The sequence below is a fragment of the Papaver somniferum genome, chromosome 7 (genome assembly GCF_003573695.1).
Source record: "Papaver somniferum cultivar HN1 chromosome 7, ASM357369v1, whole genome shotgun sequence".
NCBI classification, from domain to species: Eukaryota; Viridiplantae; Streptophyta; class Magnoliopsida; order Ranunculales; family Papaveraceae; genus Papaver; species Papaver somniferum.
In genome coordinates this window covers 133,109,803-133,130,049 of record NC_039364.1, presented here as the reverse complement: position 1 = coordinate 133,130,049, position 20,247 = coordinate 133,109,803, and the positions used below count along the sequence as shown (strand labels likewise).

Genomic DNA, 20,247 nt, shown 5'->3' with positions numbered 1-20,247 from the left:
GGTTAACTTAAATTCAAGTTGGATTTGGCAAAGTATCTCTATTGGGCTCGAGATTGTGTTGAAAAATGCTAAATGGCAAGTTGGTAATGGAGCTCATATCAACATCTGGACTTCTAACTGGATTCCTTCTCTGAATTCTGCTTTACAGGACTGGGGTGATTTGAATATTCTAACTACCAGTTGGTTTCTGATCTTATAGATACTGATACTGAACAGTGGAATGTGTCGCTTCTTCGCCTTCTTTTACAGCTGATCAGGTGAACTCCATTTTAACCATTCCCATTCAGTTAGATCAAGAGGATAAATTAATCTGGCCCTTTACAACCACTGGTATTTTTACTACTGCCTCAACTTATAAGATGTTGTGTGATAAAGATATCCTAACAGATAACTCCATGGGTTTATCTCAACATTTTTGGTTATCTTTTTGGAAGTTGAAAGTACCTTACAAGTTTCAGATTTTCCTGTGGAGAGCTATTCACAATGCTGTTCCAGTCAAAGAAAGAATTTTCACCCATGTGCATAATGCTGATTTACACTGTGTACTTTGCAACCACAATCAAATGGAAGATCTGGACCATCTATTACTTCATTGCCCCTTCTCTAGGGCAATATGGCAGTATTTTTTACCTCATCAGTTTCACTTTATTTTGCAGCACTCTTCTCTCTTATCTTGGATCCAAACTTGGCAACTCAAAGACTCCATCATCAACATCCAGAAGTCCCCTGAGATTGTTCACTTAGCTATGTGCATCATGCATTTCATATGGAAGCTTCAATGTAGTGTTGTTTCTAACAATACCACTCCCAACCATAACTCTGTAGTCCATCAGGTCACTTCATACATTCTCCAGCATCATCTAGGAAACTCTCCTACTAATTACAATCATCCTAATGTTCATAATAAGCTTTTACATCATAAATGGGAACCTCCTTCTTTTCAGTACCTAAAAATTAATATCGATGCTTCTTATAATTCTAGTTCTTTGTTAGCTGGTATTGGAATTATAATTCGGAACTCTACAGGGGCATATGTCATGGGAAGGGGAGCCTTGAGAAGAGCTAGTAATGCTCAACAGGCCGAAGCATGGGCAATGTTGGAGGCTATGCAACTGGCAGATTCAAATGGTTGGTCTCATGTGATTTTTGAATCTGATAATCTGGGAATTTGTTCTTTTCTTCAACAACAATCTTCTCTTTGTCACTGGCAGAGTATGCCTCTTCTGCGAAAATGTATAAACATATGTAATATTAATCCTGATTGGTCTTGTAGTTTTGTGTGTAGGTCTGGTAATAAAGCTGCAGATGCAATAGCGAAGGCAGCTTATAAGCATAATCTATGTGGGGATTGGTGGTTTCATCCACCTCCTTTGTTAATTCCCTACATAAATTGTGATGTATCAATTACTAATGTTTAATATAAGTTCTTTCCTTGGATAAAAAACAACAACCTGGAGTTCAATTTCGATGCTTACATTCTACAAGTTGTACTACTACACACTAAATAATTCAGCAACAACACCAAAAAGGTGAACAATCGTATACTGCACGAACCCTAAATCAAAAGATTCATCTAACACAACATCAAAAAAAAAATCTTCAATCCCTTTCTAAACATTAGCATTTATTCCACAGCATTAATTCATTTCCTACAATTTCTGATTTCCTCTGCTTTACATTCATTACTACTTCCTACTACAGTTTCTGATTTCCGTCTGAATCACTTGCTTTTTCATCGCAGATCATTCAATTTTCTCATTTTCCTGGTCTCCTTTACATCTACAAAATTAAAACATTCAAAAAAATAAAATAAAACTTTCCATCGATATTCTTTTCTCCAGACCTACCCAAGTCCCTACCATAAGAAAAGTTCATACATCTATCCATCAACTCCAAACTCAAAATATGTCCAATCCAAACCTGGCAAACCACATCCATTAAACAAAGAAAATCTCAGTCTCTTCTTCCTCCGGATTTCTATTTTGATCACCTGATTAAAAAGACTCGAGTCACGTGACAACATGTTCTTGGTAGTGTGAAATGTCGCTGTCTGCAAATTGAGAACATATCTGAACTCCCCGCTAAGCTCCTCTCCAGTTTTTCTATTCTATCTTACTGACTCTCCACCCTCTTCTCTGTAATTTTGAAGCTTCATTGGAGAGAGAAATGAACTGTTATCTGAAAATAAGTTTAGTTTGAACTGGGGGGTTTCTCCATGAAAGATGATTATAATCAAGTCTAAGCTCAAAGTATTTGCACTTATTGGGTTAATTCTATCTGTTATTTCTCTCTTCACTCATTTTCTTCTTGCTAGATATACTGGGCAGAGTTTTGATGGATACCGAGCTTCATTTACAATCTTTTCTTGGAGACCCATTTTTCAAAATTTGGATAGCAATGTAAGTACATAATACCTCATCAAGATCTCACCTTTTTTCTCTAATTTCAACTTTTAGTCTTTTATTTATTTATTTTATATCACTTTACTGGTTTTAGAGTGTGTTTTCACTTGTAGGTTTTGAAATTTATGTCACTTTTCTAGGGTTTGTGGGTCTGATTCGCTCAGATTTATAGTTCCCGTTGTTGTTTGATTGTTAATTGAGATTAATGGAGAGTGATCCTTCTTGATTCCCTCCATGGTACATTTATCTTGACTAATTTGGATCATAGTCAACAGCTTTTGGGATCTACAGTGTGTTTGGTGAATTATTGAGGATAACTCTTTTCCACTGTTTTAATCTGTTTTCAGAGACCAACCCACAGAAGATTATGGGGACCTGTAAGGAGTCTGGAATCCATACATCCACATGCAAATCCCAGAGGACATTATGAAGGTTGGTTATTCTTTTCTGCATCTCCGGCGCTTATAATGGAAGAATAAATTTCTTTATTCCGTCTTTTCATTTTTTTTTAATTGGATTTTGAGGATTAAATATTCCCACATGTTGACTAAACAAGTATATCCAATTCCAAATTCACCAATAGTGCTTGCTTCAGTATGATAATGGAATCATGGCGGATAAGAACGGCATCTTAATTGCGATGAATAGGAAAAGTTGCACCAAAACAATCAAAACTAATTGTGAATCGAGGAAGTACGAGTAGTTTCTTTGTTATTAAGCTGATTTGTTTACATTTTCCCATTGCTTGCTAAAATGAAGACTTCAGTGGTCATCATATCAGATGACAACTGAGTGAAGATGAATCATATCAAGCTTCTTGATTTCGAATTACCAAGTTTCTTTAGATAGAAATTGAGGAGCCTGGTAATATGAATATAAGATAGAAACTAGAATTGGACAACAACTAGACCAAGAATGGTGAAACTTTGCACCTCTTGTTCCATTTGTTTAGTAAATGAAATTCATGTATAAAAGAAAGATTTGTGATTCTTAGTGTGAAATGAGTATGAAATGTTGCCTAGTAGACTCTGTTTTAGGCATGCCTTCGAGTTTGGTTCACATGTGTGTAGATCATAGTTTTGTTCTTATAATTTCAAGTTCATGCTACTTTGGTGGATTGTCTATGGAAACTGCTCGGTCTTACTCCGAGATTTGGTGACCTTTAATCAATTATGGGCTCAAGATCATTGTGACCCTTGTGTCTAGGAAATAGAAGAAGTCCTGTAAGCGAACATTCTACCGTAACCATGTTCTATGTTTTTAGAGTGTGTCCGGCTCAACGAATAACATCTTTGTGGGGGAATAATTTCATATAAGCTATTTCTTATATATTGTAATATTTGAACTTATGTACTACTGTTTATGCCGACCTACTTATAACCTCATTTACAGCTCCTGCGTTGAAAATAAATGGCTTCATCTTTGTCAGAATACAAGGAGGTTTCCATCACATCAGGAATTCAGTATGTCATTTCAAACCTCACCTTATCTGATATTACATTTTCTTTATAATGTTTACTAGAAGGAGTTTCTAAGTGCTTTTGTTGTTACAGATTTGTGATGTAGTTGTGGTTGCTCGGCTTCTGAATGCCACCTTAGTCATGCCTGAGCTCCAATCAACCACAAGTAGCAAGGGAATAAGGTTTTAATTTTGTCTGAAATGAATTCATCTTCTTCTTCCGCTGATCCTGTGTTCAGAATCTTCAGATTGGTGCAAGTGATTGTTTTTCCCTAATTACTTCTTTTCTCATGCAAATTTATTGCAGCTCTCAGTTCAAGAGCTTCGCGTACCTGTATAATGAGGATCAATTCATAGTAGCATTAGCAAAGGATGTCATAGTTGTGAAAACTCTTCCTAAAGATCTCAAATCAGCAAGGAGGAAGAAGGCAATTCCTTCGTTTAGGGTGCCATACTCAAGCTCCCCGGATTTCTATCTCCACCATGTTCTCCCTGTTCTAAAGCGGCATTCAGTGGTTGAACTCGTTATTTCAGACGGCGGATGCTTGCAGGTACTAAGCAGTAAAGTGATTTCATTTCTATTCTATAAAATTGCGATACTTTTGTTAAGGATATTGTTGCTTGTGCCAACTTCTTTATTTACATTATCTGTTGATTGTACTTTTGCTTCTTCCATTTCTAATAACCGGTATCTGTTGCAAATCATGTCAGGCCATTCTTCCACCTCATCTTGAGGAGTACCAAAGACTTAGATGTAGAGTTGCTTACCATGCGCTTCATTTTCGCGAGGAAGTGCAGGAGCTAGCGACAACCATTGTAAATAGGTCCAAATCTGCATAGTTCCTGTTACATATGTTTGTAATTATTATTATTTTATTTGTCAAATGTTGTCCTAATTTTCATATTCATTCAGGTTACGAGCTTCAAGACGACCATTTATAGCTTTTGATCCTGGGATGACTAGAGATGCTCTAGCTTACCATGGTTGCGCTGAACTCTTCCAGGTATCTGACTACAATTTAAGCCTTCACAGGATAATTAGTGCACACAATCTGTAATTGATATTGTTCCTTTCTTCTTTTCACATTTGCTGATTATGTGTTATTTTCCATATTCTTCACTATTTTTTTCTGAAGGATGTACATACTGAACTTATCCAACATAGAAGAGCTTGGATGATAAAACGTGGGATTGTGAAAGGGAAACTTACGGTGGATTCTGTAGCACAGCGCTCAAATGGTTCTTGTCCCCTGATGCCTGAGGAGGTAAACAGCTAAACAATTATCAACATTTTATCACCCGTTTCAAACACTGTCGAGTGGGTAACTGATGCACCAAATACTCCCTGTAATGTCACTCGTGGTCTATTGACTCATTCCGTCGCTTCAGCCAGAAACCTCGTACAGGCGTACATAGGATATGGTCTAAAAATAATCCAACCTACTGGAAAGACATGAAACGAAGAATTCACATATCTTTTTGTTTTTGTCCTTTCGTAAAGGTTGGTATTCTCCTTCGTGCATATGGATACTCATGGGACACGGTAATATATGTATCTGGAGGAGAAATATCTGGAGGCCAGAGGGCATTGATTCCACTACATGCCATGTTCGAAAATGTTGTTGATAGAACATTCCTCAGCACTTTTGGAGAATTGTCAAGAATCTATGGACGTGAGCGTCACCTGGTTGACAGTAACCCTCAACCACCTCCTGTTCAAGAAGAAAAGAAGAATGAATCATGGAAAACTTCAGGTCCACGTCCTCGTCCACTTCCACCGCCTCCTTCTAAACCTAAAACGTACAACATAGAGGGTTGGTGGGGATGGGTTGCTGAGAGCGACAATGAGCCTGAGAGTACAGTTACAGAATTAAGAATCAACGCTCACAAACTGTTATGGGAAGCGATTGACTATACTGTTTGTGTTGAAGCTGATGCTTTCATTCCCGGATTTGATCGTGATGGAAAAGGCCGTCCAAACTTTGGAAGCTTGGTGACTGGGCACAGGTTGTATCACTCCGCTGCGTCCAAAACATTCAGACCTGACAGGTGCATATTTCTCTTTATTCCTTTGCCATTTATTAGTAATGAAATGTCACGTGCTATCATGTACTTGTGAGAAGTGATTTAGCTATTGAATAGTTACTTTAGTAATTATACTTTTAAGATAAGTTTAGAGTCCAAGTGTATGTCTCTAAGAGTACACTGTAAATTTAAGATGGACATGTTCCATGGCAGTTTGAAACCCATAAGATGCTCGATCCACTGGAATTTTAAAATCCTTAAAAACCTCGCAGCATAGTACCATCAGATGCAGCAAAGGTATTCAATTTTCAGAGGCTCGAGCATTTTATAAGTTTCGAATGTGTCCATTCTGAGATGTACAGCTTATTCTTGGAGACGTACACAGGAGTTCTAAACGTAAACCCTGATTACTAAAATAACTGGTCAAAAAATTAACACGCGTACTGAACAATGTAGGACCGTAGTTAACCTTGATTTCATACAAAAGATTATAAGAAAAGAATAACATGAGATCCAATATTCTCTACTCTAGAGAACATGGATTTCATTTATGCGGAAGTCTGTGTGGTGTTACAAACATATGTTCAATCATGTACCTAGGTCCGTTAGGAGTTTTCCAAGATTAGGAAATTTCCACAGGTTGACCTATTTATTTCCTCACAAATACATGACAGATATCACTTATTCGATAGCTAAGATCAAAGACATTGTTTCACTGCCAGTAGCTGCACATCATACAAAAAGTCGTGTGTGAGAAAGTTCACCTGTTGAATTTTATATATCAACGCATGTTTCATTAACATCCCAAATCATCTTTCCGAACTGTTAGCCAGTCAATTTGATTTCTCATTTCTTCTGCTGGTGTCAAATCAGAAAAGAAGCTGTCAAGCTGTTAGATGAGATTGGGGATCATGTTTATCAGGCAAATAGTACATGGTTAAAATTGATACGCAAGCATCTCAGCAAAACCATGCTAGATGGAGTAACAGAAGCATTTAAAAGTTCAAAACCACAATCCTTTCTCGCTCATCCTGTTCCAGAGTGCTCATGCTTGAAACACGAGTATTTCGAGTTATCAAATCATACTTCAAGTCCTTCAAATCATTTACCGCTTGGGGTTAATCTTGGCGTTGAATACCGCTGTCCTACTTGGATGGACAATAATGTAGTTTCACAGTCACCAAAGTATAAGGAATACGATGAAGACCTTGATGAGGAGGATCCTACCACATCCACATTGTTCTTTGGTGAAAAAAGTGGTAATAATGAAGTTAATGGAGAAGAAACAAATAACAAAGAAGTCCACATGGAGGACCAAGAAGAACTCGAGGGTGCAGAAAGATAATGTGAAGCTAAGACTTGATATGGTATTGTATCTCTGAGTACCCATTGGCACCAATGGCCTTGTTTAACTTACTTCATGCTTTGGAAAATCCAGAATCATGGTTTTTATAGTGTAGAGGAGAAAGTCACTGACAGTGGTTTGGTTTAACAAGTCGTTGCTAGCTCGCTCAACTATTTCCTGAATCAGCTTAGCAAGGGTCGACTCGAATGAGAAGGTTAGTTTCTAGGTATTCAGGGTTGTAACATTAGTAAGTTAGATTTTTATGATTTCACCATGTTGTATCACACATGCACCCAATTTTGATGTACTCTGGCACGTTCTCAATGGAAAAATTGATATTCTTTCTCATTTAGTATAAAGTATCATGTAAATTTTCCGAAGTATTGGACACTCCAATCACTGTAGCTAGCACATATAAACTATTGATCTCATGCTTGACCAGATGAATTCAGATTTCTATATTGGTGTGGTCTATGTCATGGGTCATTTTCGCCCATGATGTCTAGATGTGATTCAGTGATTCTTACTCTATATCTTTTTGACTCAAAAAAAAAAATTGTTTCAAACTTTCAATGATTCAAAACTTGGAACCCAAGCTGCTAAATATTGGCATTTTTATTGAGAAATTTGACTTACTAAACCCACCTAGGTGTAACATAAGGTAATCTCCAAGAAACCACCACACATGAGAAAAAAAGATCCCCAGAACAGAAAATTAACACATAGTCAGCTAAAAGATCATGGTCAAAATGGGGTCACCTCTCCTTTTCTTACCTCTTTCCTTTGTTTACAAGAAAACCCTGTTATTAGCTTGATCATCAAACAATTGTACCTATATATAATGTGATTGAAATTCTTATAAGGAGAACAACAATCAAAAATAAAACACATCTTAGAAGGCATTAATTTTTAACCCTTTCAAGTTTAGAGAAACCGTTGTTTATTAGGTTCTAACAAACCAAGGGAAACTGTAAACCAGAAGAATATGGGGAAGAATAAATTGAGCAGTTTTTCGAAATTCTTGAAAATGATATCGTCGTTGTTTAATGCAAAGAGTTCGAATACTAAAGTACCTACTGGACCTGAAGCTGATATGGTGGCCGCAGCTAAGCATTTCTCAACCGCGCATAAAGTGCGGTTAGGTTAGCTCTCTGCACTTGATAATAGCTAGTGAAAGATCAGTTTCAGAGTTTGTTTCTCAATATGGTAGTTGATGGGGGAAGAGGATACCATATAGTGTCTAGATATTTGATATTGCAGAATACATTCTCTCCCTATTAGCCAAAACTGTCACATCTACTGCTGCAGCAGCAATATCGAGCTCAGTAAATGGTCACCCTATGATATACTCTTGCGACAAGCTATAAGATTAAACTTGATGCGGCTCAAGCCTTGACGCATGGTAAATCATATATGAAGTTGATAAACATGTAAATGTAATATTTGTAATAAACATCTCAATATTTGTTTCCTGAAATTTATTATAAGAGGGAGATCCTCTTTGCTCTGATATTTTAATTGGTTCTTATTAAGTTAACTCTAATTTTGGCGACTAACTGATCAAGATTTGAGCAAACAAAATGTTCATGGAACTGTGAAACTTTCTCGAGCACTTAGTATAAGGTGTCCACTTTACTAACTTCTTGATTAGGCCTTCCACTGGCCTTTGCAATAGTAATGTAATCTAGAGAAATTTCCTCTCTGAATTACAACACACTTTTGTAGGACTCCTAGGAAATGAATTAAGAGCTGATTTTTTGATTTTTTGCAGTCTTCCTCACAGCAGCAAATTGTTGCAAAAATCAGCTCATTCTAAAATTTAGATGTGCTATCGGACGAGCTAACTTGAAGATGACCTGATATTTGTTCCTCTAGAAGGATTATTCAAATTGCGTCCCAATCAATCTTTTAGTTCATTGTTTTGGTAGTTTATATATGCTATCAGAATACCTAAGAACGATATTAATTATGCATATGCAACAAAGAAAAGATTTATGAGAGGAATTCCAAGGGAGATGTATCGAAATGCAAATTGAAACCAAAAGCTTTTCAACTGAAATGCAGTGCATTTACAAATTGGATATACTATATCTAAATTCTGCTTAAAAAAATAATCTAAATTCTAATTAAGTTTCTAAAAGGGTAAGCACAAACTGAAAAAGAAGGCATAGTTTTCTTAAAACTGTTGCCGATTAAATCCTACCTCCTCCATCCTCAACGACTCTTTTAATCAAACCCTTTGTCCTTCCTTCTTTTTCCAAAATGTCAATATCTGAGAGAACTGCAAAAAAAAAAAAGTGTTATCAAATTAGTATACGTGCATCAATTTCAAACAAGATTTTAAACCTCAATATGCAAACCCATGCATGAAATGAAGTATGCGTAAAGAGCCACCACTTGAGGTCCAAATTTAGTGACCATAAAAAGTAAAGTTATACGTACTGTGCCATCGTCGAATGGGTTGAAAGATTTCATAGGCTGAACATTTAGCGACCTGTTACTATCAATACTCTTCCTTCGCTTCTTCTTCTCGCAATGATCATGATCATGATCATAAATGGATGACGATTCTTCGCATTCGTCATCTCTTTTATTCTCTTCTTCTTCTTGATCTTCTTCTAGATCATCAAAAGACGGAACCTCTGAAGGATCAAACACGACGCTTACTTGATTATCGTCGCAAGTTTCATCACCAGTTGCTGATTTTGTCGAGGTATTACTATTGTTAGTACTATCTAAAACCCGAAGACATAATATCAATGAGAGTTTCAGAAAAGACCTAACCGAAAACCTACTTAGAATTGAAAAGAAAAGATAAGCTGATATGAGAATGCATAAAATGGGTAGTGTGATCAGGAAAGAAAAGAAGAGAAAGAACGATAGAGATATGAGAACAGGAGAAAGTGGAATGATGAGAAATAGAGTTACGGACACTTTACATGCCTGGGAGAAGCTGAAATGATCCAAGATATGTTTTATCAATAACAATGGCATGATCAATTTGAAGGTGGAAAGGGTACATATGAGGGTTTTTTTCTTCTTCAGGAATTAGAAGGTTGATTTCCATCTATATATGTACGAGAATTATGCAGTGAGATTTTGTTGTTGTTTTTTTTGTTGAGAAGTTGTTTCGATACGTGGAGTACAAAGAGAGAACTTTGTTGGTTTCATTGACAAGTAGTAGTTGCGGAGAGATTGCTATGTTTAGGACATTTTAGGTTAGATTTGAACTTGCTAACTTGTTATTCTTCGGAGGGAAAGGCTGCATTTTGTTAGCTAGATTGTAATGATTTTAATTCCTTTGATGATCCTTTTCTCTTTTTTTCAAACGCTAGCGATCTGCCTCGAACTACATATTTTTTCCCTTTTCCCCTAAGCCAAAAAGTTTTACAAAAGCAAAACAATAATTACAAGAGATTACAAAAGAATAGAGTATATGAAAAGAGGGTCACACACAATTACAGACCTCTCGGCCTAATTGGTGATGTTTATAAGATAATCTCAAAAGTTCTGCCCTCAAAGAATGAAACTTGTTATGCCTTCTATTATTTCTGCTTATCAAGGAGCTTTTATCCATGAGAGACAGATTAATGATGGAATTCTTATTGCTGCTGAGTTGATTGACTCTAGGAAAAGAGAAAATAAGTCTGGTATTGTGTGCAAGGTGGACTTTGAGAAGGCTTTTGACAATATCAATTGGGGGTGTATTGGCATTGCTTTGGAGAAATTTGGTTTTGGTCATGTTTGGAGGAGTTGGATAAAGTGGTGCATTTCACATGCAAGATTTTCTATTCTTCTGAATGGTGAAGCAACTACGCTCTTTAAATCTCAGAAAGGAATAAGACAGGGTGATCCAATTTCACCCTTTCTTTTTATCATCATTGCTGAAATTCTCTCCTTAATGATAAAGAAAGCTGCTACTTCTAGTTTAATTTCTGGTTTCAAGGTATCTTCTAATGGAACTGAAGTGCACCACCTCCAATTTGTTGATGACCTAATTGTTTTCTTAGATGATACCACATAACAAGTCTCAAATTTGAAGAATATATTGTTCACTTTTGAGTTGATTTCTGACCTCAAAGTAAACTTCAGAAAGAGTACAATTGTGGGTATTGGTTCTGATCACAATGGTGCTCAATGTGCTAGTATTTTTGGTTGCAGCTTATCTCAATGGCCACTAAAATATTTGGGCATTCCTCTGGGGAGTAATTCCAAGTGCAAGGATATTTGGGAGAGCATAATTCAAAAAATTCATCTCAAACTTTCTACTTGGAAATGCAGGTATTTAACAAAGGGACAGAGATTGATAATGGTGAACAGTTTGTTAGCTAGTCTACCAGTTTATTATTTGTCAATGTTTCAAATGCTAGCTTCAGTTATGAAAGAAATAAAGAAGATTATGAGAGATTTTTTATGGGATCTTCTTCAAATGCTAGGAAGAGAAGTTGGGTAAAATGGTCAAGAGCTTTGGTGTCAAAGAAGAGAGGTGGAATTGGAATCAAAAAATTGAAGTTACTTAATAAGGCACTGCACTGTAAATGGATTTGGAGATATGGGTCTGAAAGAAGACTCTTTGGAGACAAATTGTCCATCAAAAGTTTGGTGGTCAACATAATGATTTCTTTCCTAAAAGTTCAAATATGGCTATTAAAAGCAGTTTGTGGGAAGGGATCCTTAAAGCTAAAGATCATGTTCAGCAGAATACTTCCTTGACTGTGATTTCAGGTGATAGAGTTCTATTTTGGCAGGATAAGTGGATTGGTGATAATCCTTTGAAAATCACTTACAGTGCTCTATATAAACTGTCTAGAAAAAAACATGATACCATTAGAGAGTGTATTTCTGAGGAGGCAGCTTGGAGTTTGGACTTTAAAAGAAATCTGAATGATACAAAATTACGTGATGTTGTTCTTTTGCTGCAAGATTTGGGTGATCCTGCAATCTTTTCAACCAACTCAGGGGAGGAAGATCAAAGGAAATGGATAGCTGAAGGAGGTGAATTTTCTGTCAGAAACTGTTATAATTCTTTGGATTTGGATGGATTTCTCTTATTTCCACATAAGCAACTGTGGAATCCTAGAGTACCAATGAAGGTTTCCTTCTTGGTTTGGACTCTCTGCTATGGGGGAGCACCTACTAAGGATTTTCTTTTCAGAGCTGGCAGAGTAAATAACAATTTGTGCATGTTCTGCAACTTAGCTGAGGAAACAAATAATCATTTGTTTATGCAGTGCACTGAGACTTTGAAGCTGTGGAATTATTTTTTGAACAACTTCAACACTAGCTGGGTTTTCACAGACTCAGTCAAAGCTACTTTGTGGGAATGACCTACTAGGAGAGGAAATGCTATGCACAAGAAACTATGGGGCTTGTTACCTTTTGCAATTTGGTGGAATATTTGGACAGAACGTAATAACAGGCTTTATGGGAGCAGAAGAAGGAATGTAAACCAGTTAATCATCGCAGTAAAATGCACTATGTATAACTGGTGTAAATGTACTAAGGTCTTTGAGAATTTTACTTTAAGTACAATCATCTGTAATTGGGAATCAGTGTTAGCTTAAGCTTTCTGCTGCTGTTTTCTCTTGTAATTTGTCATGCTTCTATGACTGATTACTCTTTTTAATGAAATTTACCTTTTTCAAAAAGAAAAAGAAAAAGAAAAAGAAATAGAGGGTCACACAGGAACCGCAAAAAACTGGTAAACTATTTTTTTTAGGGAGCGAATCCCTTAACTTAATTTTGGACTTAAGTTTCTGGCCGTAGATCAATATATAACCAGCCGTTCGATGAATTAGACCTAACATAGTTATAATTTTGTTTAGCTCGGCTTAAGCCAAGAGATTAGTGTATATTTACCATAAACTAGATTTTGTGCCTGTGCTATGCACCGGGCGGACCCGAAAACCATCCACCGTCATTTTTTTTTTTTTTTGATGTGACGTGGCTTCGCTACGCCCCGTCATGCATTTTTTATTTGGTCTCGCAGGGTTTCGCCCCGGTGCATTTTTGATTTGGTATGGCTCGACTTTGCCTCGCCCCGTCGCTTAGGATTTTTGAATTGGTGTGGCTCGGCTTCGTTTCGCCACATCCTAATGCATGCTTAGGGTTTTTGATTTGTGTGGCTCGGCTTCATTTCTCCACATCTCGATGCATGCTTCGGATTTTTGATTTGGTGTGGCTCGACTTCGCCTCGCCCCGTCGCTTAGGATTTTAATTTGATTTTAGTGTCCCATGATTTTGATGCAGTAAACCTCGAATTTCTGCTAGAATACGCATACTTTAGCTAGGTTGCACTCAAAATTTAAAAGCGAAAATTAGTAATCAAAATAAGATTAAGGTAGATTAAGAAAGGAGAAATCTATTAAAAAAAGAGTTAAACAAATAAAAAATGAGATATGGAATGTTAAGAAAATTTAGCTTCATATGCAGATGTTAAGAAAGAGAGTTAAATACTATTCTCTGCACCAACCTGACATCTTATGTTACAGAACAAAACAAAACAAAACAAAAATTTCAGAAACATTGTATACACTTTTCATGACCACTGTAGAAACAGTTGTTTGAGGGTGAAAACAGTTTCTGCTGGTTTCGGTAATTTCGCGTGTTGTGGGTGAGAAACGAGCTTAAACCCTAAACAATATACTGCAAGGGAGTACTTTAGATTCGAGAGATCAATCTGTACAAATCCGGCCTAAACCAAGAAATAGCCATTCCAGACTTGCTTCGGTCACAAAGTGAAGGAGAAGGGTTGGTTTTTGGGAGGGAAGCGAAGAGAGTGTTGAGACCAGAATAGTTGATTCTGGAAGAGTAGTTGTTTGACTTGTATCAGAAAGTGAAAGCTAACAGATGGGAAAGCTAACAAGTGATTTATGAGTGTTGTATGCCCCTGACCAAAAACTTGTTGTTCGGTGGAAATAGGTAAGACATATTTATACAAGTCGAAGTGAAACGTACTCTGGTCTCGTAAGAAATAGAAACGGATGAGTAAATGGGAGGAGGTGGTAACCGGTAACTCCCGGAATTGATGTTCCATGCCATTACTCCAAGTATTTACTAACCGCCTCATTCTTATGACACTGTCTTGTAACGGGCGTAGTGTACGTCGCACGCTGTAAACTGCCAAACCAATACCCTAATGAGCATCCCCCAGTTTATGACATGTGTTGATGTCTCGAGTGTTTCTTTGGAAAACATGTAGCATGTTGCTGCTGTATGGCAAGTTGAGCTTGGGAGACTTGCCAGCTCGGTGGTGACCCTCGACGGTCGAGATCTTGCATCTTGAGAGGAAGGGTAGCCGTTGATTATTTCAACCCTTCGTTTGGTAGCCAGCGGCATGAAAGCATGGCCGACATGGATTTGACATGGTTAGGCGTGGACAATCAAGGATTTTGGCATAGTTTAGGCGCGACCAAGAACTAGGGTTTTGGCATAGTTTGGGCGCCGCCAAAATTAGGGCTTGGCGTTGGGCCAAAGGTTGCCACGCGTTAGCTGGTGACCTTGGACGGCTAAGATCTGCATCTTAGATGGCAGGGCGGCCGTTGATTGTTGCAACCCCTCGTTTTGGCAGTCAACGACGTGAAGGAAAGGCTGGCATGGTTGACATGCTTTGGCATAGTTTAGGCGCGACCAAAATTAGGGTTTTGGTAAAACCGTGATGTTTCGCCTTGGGCCGGAAGTTGCCATGCGTTTGGTGGCGAACTTGGACGGCAGAGATATGCATCTCAGATGGAAGGGTGGCCATTGATTGTTGCAACCTTTCGTTTTGGCAGCCAGCGTCGTGCATGGCTTTGGCATGTGTTAGGCGCGGCCAAAATTAGGGTTTGGATAAACCGTGATGTTTGGCTTTGGGCCGCAAGTTGCCATGCGTTAGGTGGCGAACTTGGACGGCTGAGATCTGCATCTCAGATGGAAGGGTGGTTGTTGATTGTTGCAACCAAGGTAGTCAATATCGGTTGTACAGGCTGATATTACAGGTTTTTATCGGATATCAGAAAATACCTATACGATATCAAAATATCAGCGATACAAAGACGAAATGATATTATCGGTTGTACAGGACGGTACAGACCGATATATCGGTTTTACTTGTACACCGATAATATTGGTTTCGTGAATACATTTTTCATCAACATACATCTAGTCTTTACAGACAAGTACAATATCAATCGGAGAAGGTGAAAAGCCTTAATATATTTATAATATAAAATTCATGACTATATGGTAAGATATAAGATGGAAACCATGTTTCGATTGCAAGGTAGAGAAATATAAAAAATAAATATGAAGGATAACAAAAAAAGATTTACCGGCATAATGGGACAACAATCACAACGTTGGCTAATAAACCACCTTGTATTTGGAAATTTGAGATATGTGTATGATTCTTATTATTTTTTACTATGGTTTTATAATTATTTGAAATTCTATATTAAATGATGTGTCACATGTAAAAACAGATATTATCACTTGTATAGGTGTATAGAACCCGACCGATACGATACCGATACACGATATTAACTACCTTGGTTGCAACCCTTCGTTTTGGCAGCCAACGTCGTGCATGGATTTGGCATGTGTTAGGCGCGGCCAAAATTAGAGTTTGCATAAACTATAATGTTTGGATTTGGGCCGCAAGTTGCCATGCGTTAGGTGGCGAACTTGGACGGCTGAGATCTTCATCTCTGAAGGAAGGGTGGTCGTTGATTGTTGCAACCCTTCGTTTTGGCAGCCAGCGTCGTGCATGGGTTTGGCATGTGTTAGGCGCGGCAAAAATTAGGGTTTGCATAAACTGTGATGTTTGGATTTGGGACGCAAGTTTTTATGCGTTAGGTGGCGGACTTGGACGGCTGAGATATGCATCTCAGATGGAAGGGTGGTTGTTGATTGTTGCAACCCTTCGTTTTGGCAGCCAGCGTCTGGCTTTGGCATGTGTTAGGGTTTGCATAAACCGTGATGTTTGGCCTTGGGCCCTAAGTTTCCATGCGTTAGGTGGCGAACTTGGACGGCTGAGATCTGCATCTCAGATGGAAGGGTGGCCATTGATTGTTGCAACCCTTCGTTTTGGCAGCCAGCTTCGTGCATGGCTTTGGCATGTGTTAAGCGCGGCCAAAATTAGGGTTTGCATAAACGGTGATGTTTGGATTTGGGACGCAAGTTTCCATGCTTTAGGTGGCGAACTTGGACGGCTGAGATCTGCATGTCAGATGGAAGGGTGGCTGTTGATTGTTGCAACCCTTTGTTTTGGCAGCCAGTGTCGTGCATGGCTTTGGCATGTGTTAGGCGCGACCAAAGTTAGGTTTGCATAAACCGTGATGTTTGGCCTTGGGACGCAAGTTTCCATGCGTTAGGTGGAGAACTTGGACGGCTGAGATTTGCATCTCAGATGGAAGGGTGGCCGTTGATTGTTGCAACCCTTCGTTTTGGCGGCTAGCGTCGTACATGGCTTTGGCATGTGTTAGGCGCGACCAAAATTAAGGTTTGCATAAACCGTGATGTTTGTCTTTGGGCCGCAAGTTGCCATGCGTTAGGTGTGGAACTCGGACGGCTGAGATCTGCATCTCAGATGGAAGGGTGGTCGTTGATTGTTGCAACCCTTCGTTTTGGAAGCCAGTGTCGTGCATGGCTTTGGCATGTGTTAAGAGCGACCAAAATTAGGGTTTGCATAAACCGTGATGTTTGGCCTTGGGACGCAAGTTGCCATGCGTTAGGTGGCGAACTAGGACGGCTGATATCTGCATCTCAGATGGAAGGGTGGCCGTTGATTGTTGCAACCCTTCGTTTTGGCAGCCAGCGACATGTGGTAGGAATGGCATGGCTTTGGCATGTAGACGTGGCTGGCACGGTTTACCATTGGCACGGTGGCGTGGCTGGCATGGTTGGCATGCCTTGGCGCAGAGACGTGGCTGGCATGGTTTTCCATTGGCACGGTGGCGCGGTTGGCATGGTTGGCATGCCTTAGCGCGGAGACATGGCTGGCATGGTTTGCCATTGGCACGGTGGCGCGGCTGGCATGGTCGGCATGCCTTAGCGCGGAGACGTGGCTGGCATGGTTTTCCATTGGCACGGTTGCGCGGTTGGCATGGTCGGCATGCCTTAGCGCGGAGACGTGGCTAGCATGGTTTGCCATTGGCACGATGGTGCGGCTGGCATGATCGACATTCCTTGGCGCGGAGACGTGGATGGCATGGTTTTCCATTGGCACAGTGGTGCGGCTGGTATGGTTGGCATGCCTTGGCGCAGAGACGTGGATGGCATGGTTTGCCATTGGCACGGTGGTGCGGCTGGCATAGTCGGCATGCCTTGGCGCGGAGACGTGGCTAGCATGGTCGACATGCCTTGGCGCGGAGACGTGGATGGCATGGTTTGCGATTAGCACGGTGGTGCGGCTGGCATGGTTGGCATGCCTTGGCGCGGAGATGTGGGTGGCATGGTTTTCCATTGACACGGTGGTGCGGATGGCATGGTTGGTATGCCTTGGCGCGGAGACGTGGCTGGCAGGGTTTGCCATTGGCACGGTGGTGTGGATGGCATGGTTGGCATGCCTTGGCGCGGAGACGTGGCTGGCATGGTTTGCCATTGGCACGGTGGTGCGGCTGGCATGGTTGGAAAGCCTTGGCGCGGAGACGTGGCTGGCATGGTTTTCCATTTGCACGGTGGTGCGGCTGGAATGGTTGGCATGCCTTGGCGCGGAGACGTGGCTGGCATGGTTTGCCTTTGGCACGATGGCGTGAGAATTAGGGTTTGGTATGAAGGTGATGTCCGTCAATACTAAGGGTTTTGCCGTGGAACATGACACATGCATAAAAAAAGGTACCTTGGTAATTCTTACGTGGGCATGTTGGATGATTCAATAAATGCGTTAGTGACGTCATGTCATATGTAAGGTTTTCCGATTTTAACCCTAATCTAAAAACCACCATAAACATTAAGTCCCCTGCTTAGCTCGGAACATGAGCATTGTTGCGAGGTAAGCATAAGATGGTGACAGATAAGGAAAAAATCGAAACGGAAAGTCATGGAAAAATGGTCAGTAAGACCCGGCTAACCTTTTTCGCGAGGTAAGGAGAATTCATGATTCTTGTGTTGGCGGCCTTGTATGAATTCTGCTCGTGGCACTGCAGGTTGGGTTGCGGAGCGGTAAAGGCGATCGTTAGTCGAGATGCAAGCTGTTGGCCTCGGTCTGGAATGGTTGTGCGTCATATGGGCTAGGCTTCAAAACGCAGAACGGAGCCGCTAGCGTAGATTTGGCGTGAAGGGAAGCCGCTAGTATTGGATTTGCTTGGAACGAGCTGTCATCATTGGTCGGCTTGGATTGGATCCGTTAGCATTGGTCGGCTTGGACTGGAGCCGTCAGCATTGGTCGGCTTGGAATGGAGCCGTCATCATTGGTCGGCTTGGAATGGAGTCGCTTGCGTTGCGCGACTTGGAATGGAGAAGCAGGCGTTGCGCGGCTTGGAGTGGAGCTAGATTGAGTTCCTTGGAAGGATGACGACCGGCTTCAGTTCCGTGGAATGATGACAACTTTGTCTAAATTAGGGTTTAGCATGCCGAAACCCTAATTAGCGCCCTTGACTAGAATCGTTGTAGAATTATGGTACGAACTCAGATTTTGACGGTCCGCCCCTCCATTTCTATTGGAAAAGAATTTCATATATCCCCTCGCGGGAATATTTAGGTTATGAGCTCGTTTAGGGGTGAAAACAGCCCGACAGTAAAATTCAGGAGGGATGTTGCGGGCCCGAGGTGGCATAGTCGCGCCTAATCATATATTCATGGAGCAAGAAGGAATCTTCACTCTGTTCAAACTTTAGAAACTCCGTCCGCATGAAAAGAAGTATCGACCCTCTTCTGTTGCTCGTCTGGATCTGTGCTTTCGTCTGCAGTGTCTCTCCAGTGGATTCCAAAATTTACCAAAACTCCACTGCATTCTTGGGATGGATGGATGAAATATATGCTCGGAAATGATCATGTCAGGGCTAATCTTGGAGATTGCAGTTGCGTTGTCGGTTCATCCTTTATTTTAGGTTGTTCAGTGTCTGGGCCTTCTGATCGCGATGATGATATGCCGTGGATGATTGCATGGTAGAAATCTTCCGAAGCCACATGATGAAATAGATGAGTTGGGAGACATTCTGCTTCCGATGTGCTGCTATCAAGTCTTCAAGGACTTTGCCTCAGAAGACACCCTTCGAACCAGTTTCTGAATCTTGGACTATCGTATGGAATGGGATGCGGTAAGCAGTCCCCAGTTCTATTTCTGTTAGATCTGATGTCATGGACGAATATGTGAATGTATCTTTGCGGCGTGCTTTTGGAGTCTTCGATGCACATGTACGACTTCATGTTGAGAAATTCCCGCGGCTCGTAAAACTTCGGCAGTGATGATGTTAAAATCAGAAATAACCAGGTTGAGGGGAGTGGAAGCGTCCCGTGCTGGTAGTCCCATTGTGTAGTCTACTTTCATTGCATCGCCTTGAATCCATGTCCAAGGGATTTGATACAAGCTTATTGTACTCTTCTGGATGTGTTGTTGGGATGCACATGGACGAAATATTCTGGATAGCAAAGAGGTAGGAATGAGAGAGTTATGTTGTTTATTGTGGCTCCCTCTGTTTCTTCAAGAAAATGTTTCAGTCGCGTCTTTGGAGTCATCTCATGAGTCTTTGATGGTCGTCGGGATGGACTGTGATGAGCAGTCCCCATTCGCATTTTTCTTTAGCTTCTGAAGTTGTTTCCCTCTGAGCAGGCTTGGGATCCGTCGCGGTCTCGTAAAGTGTTGAAGGCGTCTTCTAGACAGAGAGGTGATGATATTCTTGCACTACACCCTTGAAGAGTAGATGACCTTGTTGTGGCTATGGTATTTTGGTTGATTTTGTCTTCTGAGCTTTGACAGTGAAGGGATTCCGTGTAGATATTTGTAGTGATTGCTGCTGCGGTGAAGCTCTGGCTGGTATCAACAAATGAGCGGCAACAGTTCTTGGTAGCAGATGTAATCAGAACAGACTACATTGTCG

General features: G+C 40.3%; 2 protein-coding genes across 2 annotated transcripts; one reads left to right on the top strand and one right to left on the bottom strand.

The window, feature by feature from the left end:
- Positions 1–1,545: 1,545 nt before the first annotated feature.
- LOC113298459 (O-fucosyltransferase 27-like) lies at positions 1,546–7,609 on the top strand. The gene is made up of 10 exons (XM_026547212.1): positions 1,546–2,399; positions 2,750–2,834; positions 3,795–3,865; positions 3,956–4,044; positions 4,169–4,412; positions 4,573–4,685; positions 4,775–4,865; positions 4,998–5,126; positions 5,363–5,910; positions 6,760–7,609. Exons 1-10 carry the CDS (start codon positions 2,223–2,225, stop codon positions 7,229–7,231), a joined length of 2,019 nt encoding a protein of 672 aa, XP_026402997.1. The 5' UTR covers positions 1,546–2,222; the 3' UTR covers positions 7,232–7,609.
- Positions 7,610–9,300: 1,691 nt separating this feature from the next.
- Positions 9,301–10,257, bottom strand: LOC113293632. The gene is made up of 2 exons (XM_026542208.1): positions 9,674–10,257; positions 9,301–9,512 (listed from the first exon to the last, which is right to left on the bottom strand). Exons 1-2 carry the CDS (start codon positions 10,223–10,225, stop codon positions 9,462–9,464), a joined length of 603 nt encoding a protein of 200 aa, XP_026397993.1. The 5' UTR covers positions 10,226–10,257; the 3' UTR covers positions 9,301–9,461.
- Positions 10,258–20,247: the final 9,990 nt, after the last annotated feature.